Source organism: Corylus avellana, chromosome ca9, assembly GCF_901000735.1.
Source record: "Corylus avellana chromosome ca9, CavTom2PMs-1.0".
Classification (NCBI taxonomy): domain Eukaryota; kingdom Viridiplantae; phylum Streptophyta; class Magnoliopsida; order Fagales; family Betulaceae; genus Corylus; species Corylus avellana.
The window spans coordinates 3,860,393-3,866,313 of record NC_081549.1 but is presented as its reverse complement, the minus strand read 5'-3'; the positions used below and the strand labels follow the sequence as shown (position 1 = coordinate 3,866,313).

General features: G+C 36.0%; 1 protein-coding gene across 2 annotated transcripts; it reads right to left on the bottom strand.

Moving 5' to 3' along the window:
• Positions 1–569: 569 nt before the first annotated feature.
• On the bottom strand, positions 570–5,517 carry LOC132191255 (G-type lectin S-receptor-like serine/threonine-protein kinase At1g11330). Of its 2 annotated transcripts, none has more exons than XM_059606196.1 (7): positions 4,369–5,517; positions 3,120–3,251; positions 2,813–2,994; positions 1,719–1,929; positions 1,260–1,497; positions 1,017–1,167; positions 570–927 (listed from the first exon to the last, which is right to left on the bottom strand). In XM_059606196.1, exons 1-7 carry the CDS (start codon positions 5,489–5,491, stop codon positions 619–621), a joined length of 2,346 nt encoding a protein of 781 aa, XP_059462179.1. In that variant the 5' UTR covers positions 5,492–5,517; the 3' UTR covers positions 570–618. The 2 variants fall into 2 exon arrangements, with proteins under 2 accessions (XP_059462179.1, XP_059462180.1); XM_059606197.1 differs by having other exon boundaries at positions 2,813–2,985.
• Between the last annotated feature and the right edge of the window lie 404 nt (positions 5,518–5,921).

Sequence of the window (5,921 nt, the reverse complement as noted above, 5' to 3'; positions counted from 1 at the left end):
TGTAATAATAAAATTGAAGTGGTTTTTAGTTGGTAATATTTAAATTAATTAATTAGTTAAGATTTGATAAATTGTTAATTTAGTGGATAGTTAGTTGGATAAAAAAAAAAAAAAAAACAGATTCATTCGAACTCTTGAAGCAATTAAAGTCATAAAAATAGAATACCAATGAGAAAAATAAACGTCGGCCAAAAATGGTTTTCCTCACGTTTTTCTTGAAAAATTTTGGACCAAGATGGTCGGTACAATAAAACAAAATTCCTAATCGACTTTGATATCCGTAACTCCAATAATTAGCAGCCTTGGTTTTATGCAAAGAAAAACCACCCAAAAAAGAATTCTTAATTTATCCAATTTAATTTGTACTCCCAAACATATTTTCCTAATTTTGTTTTCTATTTTTTAAACCATCCAATCATAATTTCAAAACTTTTTTTTTTTTTTTTTTGTTGAGTATTCATAAATTTGAAAACAGTAATAAAGAATACAAACAATACAAAAAATCGCAAATTCATACAGACCCTTAACCTATATATTAGCCATTTTCATTTCTGAGCATTGAGGAAACCTAAAGCAATACAATTTCTTTCATACTTTTCCACGACTGCATGATGAGTATCATCGGGGGACCAGTTCGGAAACTGAAGCATCATTGACTGAACAAAAATTTTCCGGCAAGATACAAGTTTCTTCCTCTTTTTCATCTTTTTGAAGTGAAAAGGCAGGCTTTTTAGGAGTGTTGATGGCTCCAGTTTCATTCCTGAGCATTGAAGAAACCTCTAACATAGAAGGCCTATCCACAGGGTTTTCTTGGACACATAAAAGAGCCACCTGCATGCATCTGAGGAGTTTACAAGAAGAAGATAAATCATCCAGTGATGGATCAAGAAACTCCAACCCTTTGCCCTCTTTCCACAGCTCATATGCCTGCAAGAATTACTCATCTTTGTAGCACAACTCACAGATTTCAAAATGACAATAATCTAAATCATAGAAAGTATTACCATTTAACTTACATATTCTAAAAGGTTCAAATTTTCATGTGTCCCATAATAACATGCAGTCCTCTTGCCACTTATAATTTGCAAAAGCAGAACTCCAAAGCTATAAACATCGGATTTCCTCGAGTATACACCTTTTCTTACATATTCGGGAGGAACATAGCCACTATATAGCATGTAACAATGAAAATGGTCAGTAATTGGAACAAAAAAATATATATATGTGTGTAAGATTTCTTCAAAAAGCACTTTACTTACTATGTTCCAACAATCCGATCTGTGTTTGCTTCAAGATCATCCTTCCTAAAAATTCTAGCCATCCCAAAATCTGATATCTTTGGGTTCATCTCATCGTCTAGTAGTATGTTACTAGCTTTTAAATCTCGGTGAATTATAGTAAAATTTGAGTACTCTTGGAGATATAGAAGCCCTTGAGTAATGCCTTCAATGATGTGAACACGTTTCTTCCAATCTAAAAGAAATTGTCTAGTTGGATCTGCATCAATTTGAATGAAAACTTGATTACTTATTAAATTAAAAGTGTGGGGGCAAGAAAATCACACATCAAGAGACCTCTTTGAGCTTAAATGGGTCTACCTTTGCTTATTTTGAACCTTGTTGTGGAAATGGTTAGACCCATTTAAGCTTTTCAGTACAAAATTATGTTACTCAGCATGTATGCATTTACTCTGATGGGAAGCATAAAAAGTTGCTGACCGAGAAGGTAGAGATCCAAGCTTTTGTTTGTCATGTATTCATAGATCAACATCTTTTCATCCCTCTCCGTGCAATACCCCAAAACTCTGACTAGATTTACATGTTGTAGTCTTGCAGTAAGTGTGACCTCATTTTTGAACTCTTCAAGGCCTTGGTTTGAAGTTCTTGAAAGTCTCTTTACTGCTATCTCCTGTCCCTTCCGTAACTTACCCTATGAAAATCCACACTCATCAGTAGTATTATCAGCCACAGAGAGTAGTATGAGCCACTCTTAGTGTTGATCAATATTCACTCACCCCTATATTAGTATTTCATATCACTATCTAGCCCACTTTTTGTGGTGCAGCTATCAACAACCCTGTTTGTTTAGACAAAAGAAGATGGATAAAAGAAAGGCTGAAAAAAGTGGTATCATCATAGTTCTTCCTAGCAACAAATCATCCAAGGCATGAACAGAATGTATGACAAGGATAAATTAGAACAAGTGGCTTAATTGAGCAAATCCATTTCAGAATCAAAACATCGAAACAACGAGTGGAAAAGAGGTAAAGCAGACAATCATGTTCTTTCTGACAAGAATAGTGAAGTATATTCCTGCCTTGAAAAGAAAAAAGGAAAAAAAAGATCTGGGAACTTGAATGAAGCGAAAAAGAAAGTGAATGCAGCTCAAGAAGAATTAAGACATTAGAACCAGAAGGCAATGTTAGAAGCATACGATTCCAAAATAATTGAGGCTTAACTATGATAATCTTCTGCAGCTTATGTGCATTTGACTTAAAGTTACACCAATATGTATAAAGGGAACTCAAGATATATGAGGGGTCAAGCATGCATTATACAGAGTTAGGTGAGTAACTTACGAAAAGTAATTCACTAAGTGAGATTGAAAGGATTTTGAACATTAAAAGAAGAGGTTTGGAACCTTCTAATGCAGTTTGAAAAAAAAAAAAAAAAGAACTGATTCCTTATCCCACGTATTCTGATTTCCATATTTTCCATGATTTCATATCACCAGACATCATTTTTATCTTTTCTTTTGGTTATGTAATGTTTGGACTGAGGATTAAACAATGGATTCAATTGCTGAATGTTACCTTATAAACAGGTCCATATCCTCCTTCTCCGAGCTTATTCTCACTCGAAAAGTTCTTTGTAGCTGCTTTAATGGTAGCATAACTGAATTCTTGCAGATTTGGGGCATTGCTGTTAATATCTTCAGCAGCAGAAAGTTTGATTTTGACTTTATATAATAATCTGTTGACGTTTTCTGCACCACCTTCAGCACATTAGAAGCATTTCATATAATATATGGTTGTTGTGAACTTCATCTTCCTGGTTAATGGTGATCTTAAGAGTTAAAAAAATAAATAAAATAAATAATTAAAAAAAAAAAAAAATTACCTCTTAACTTTATCACTTTCTGCCGGAAGTAACATATCATGGTGCCCAATATAAGCAAGACTGCAACAGTTGTAGGCAGAATTATTAACAACGAAGGCCTCTTCTTATGTTGATCTTCACCTTCCACTTGAGCTGCAAAGGTAATTCATTTACAACACAAGGATATCTTGTTATTCTCTATGCTGACAGGATGCATAATACGTGCAAATGGCCACAAGAATATAATGATAAACTAGAATAAATGGTTGTGATCAAATTTACAAACAAGCCTTTCGGCAACCAAAATATTACAATAAACTTCTCATGGCCTAAAACCAAATTTATATTTGGAGCCAGGGCAGAGGAGGCAATTAGCATGTTCACCAGCATTAACTACTTTTCTAATGTGTCACACTTGTAATGTGGAAAAGTACAAGAGCAATAAGTGTTAAGGAAAGTGAGCTACACGGCTCAAAAAATCAAAGCGTTTTTCCTAGGAAAGAAATTGGGTGAAGGGAAAAATGCCACTACAACTGAATAGGAGAGAATGGTTTAAAAGTAGGACTCACAAAAGTACCCCATCGAGGTAATTGCTGTCTAAAAGAGGATCCATAGTGTTTATAAACTCAACAATCTCCCGCTTCTTGGCCGATGTGGGCAAGCCCCTTTCTTTTCTTGTTTTCTACGTAATACCAAGGGAATTGAGTAAGGGGACAAATAGATGCTCATTTGTTCCCTTACAACATGAAAATACAGCAATGTAATACACAACATTAATTCATAATTTCTTTTATTTTTCTCTTCATTTTCTTCCTCTTTGAGTTCAAGCTAATGTCCTAAATTTGAATTTCGACTTCACACTTCACTCAATTAAATATTTTACATATTAAGCTTCACTTTGCTAAGGGAGACTTTGAGTCCATACATGTGAGCGTTAAAATATTAATTTAAATGATTAAATACATCAAATCCTATCAATTTAAGCTTATGTGATAACCAGTGATTTAACAATAAGAAATCGAAAGCAAAGCATGGACTCTATTTTCTCAAGAAAAATAGAAATTAGAACTGTTGTCATGATGTTCAACCTCAGTTTCCTAATGTGGTAAAATTTATGTGAAATCTCAAACATCCTATAGATACCACCAACTCATCTATCATAATGTCAGTAATGCTATTTAGTAAACTACAAATTACAGTATACTAAATATAGAAATAGTCAAAAGAAATAGACCATATGGATGATGCCAAGTAGTAAATTGAATTGTACCTGCTCTAGAGAGCACCCAATTGTCGTCATTGCCGACCTGAAACACATTGAAACCAAGTAGCCCGTTCTGCTTTGAATAAGAAACCTTGGCTCTAATGGCTTCAACATCGTCGTAATTAATCCAAGTCGGCCCAATTGTGCAGGAATTCACCACATAACTATCATTGTACACACAAACCGCTCCATAACCAAAGCTTCTAATGTACGATTTTATTAGCTTATACCCCATCGAACCGTCCATTGTAACCGCCGGACCCGTCGCCGGCGCACCGATAGCATTGTTTTGCGGGTTCGCCAGCGTCCACGCATAGCCATGGAAAGGCAAGCCCAAAACCAACTTTCCCGGCGGAAAACCTCTTCTCTTCCACTCTTGTATACCGTCATCGGTATTAGCTCCGTTCAATCGGCCACGCAGAGCCGCATGAAAGTGCGTGGCATTGTCCTTTCTCGGCACGTAGTAATCGTACGCTGTAACATGTACCCAATCCAAGTTCTTCTGCATCGACTCCATTGGGTAACTCTCTGAATTACCCAAATCCGGCAAGTACTTACCGGCGCCGGCCATGACCAAGAGAAGCCCTGTGTTGCTAGAGTTTCTTGCGTCGGAATCCACGGCAACTCGCCACTCGTTCAAAAGGGTAGCTAAGTTGGCCATGTCGGCGCTTTTGCTCGGCAAAACCCCAAAGAGGTCTAGACCATGAAACCCATGAAGCCTAGCTGTTCGTATAGAAGATTGAATGAAAGAATTTCTGTAAGAGGACTGGTTTATCATTGAAAAGAAGGTCGAAGAGAATTCTCTGCCAACCCATATGGACAAAAGCGTTGTAATGGACGGATTCTTCCGCTTGACAGTGTCGGTGAAGGTAGAGAATCGTTGTTCGGTGGAGGAGTTGATATAAAGGTGGTAGGTCGACGAGTTTATATAAGCGAAAGCGCATATCAGGTGGGTGAAAAGCTTGGAGTTTATCTCCGAAATGACGGTTTCGCTGCCGGAATAATAGTAACCGGCTTTGACCCAAGATTGTTGTGGGTTGCTTGAACAGTGGGATTTGAGAGTGAGGAAGAAGAAGAAGAGGAGGAAGAAGAAGGTGACCAGTTTGGCCGCCATTGAAGAATGAATCATGATGTCTCATGCTTACTTTGTTTTGGCTACATATGTCAAAATGCGTATACTTCTGATCAACTCGACAATGACTCTTGGCCTAGATTTCGTCAGAGAGTGATATTCTCTAGAGAGTTTTAGAATTCTAGCTCATGACGTGGTGACTGGTGGGTCAAGTTTTTGCCACCATTTTTTTTTTTTTTTGTAGTTATAGAATTATTTGCTCACCATTTTTATTATTATTATTATTATTAAAGTAGCTCGTCGCATATGGGTATTTTTTTAATCCAAATTTACATACGGACTAATCAAAATAACTTTTGTTTGGTTTGCTGGGTGTGAATGTTGATAATTTATAATTAGTGAATTTATTAAATAAAAAATATGAGTTGTCAATTATATACTCTTAATTATTTCATTAATTATAGGTTATCAAAACAAAATTGTAGTA

Bases quoted from the DNA above. Each gene is read 5' to 3' on its own strand.
- LOC132191255 (XM_059606196.1), bottom strand. From the start codon at position 5,491: ATGATTCATTCTTCAATGGCGGCCAAACTGGTCACCTTCTTCTTCCTC. The intron at 1,930-2,812 runs GTAACATTCAGC...GGATTTTCATAG, and splicing joins GATATGGACCTGTTTATAAG to GGTAAGTTACGGAAGGGACA. The intron at 1,498-1,718 runs GTCAGCAACTTT...AAATTGATGCAG, and splicing joins CTTGGATCTCTACCTTCTCG to ATCCAACTAGACAATTTCTT.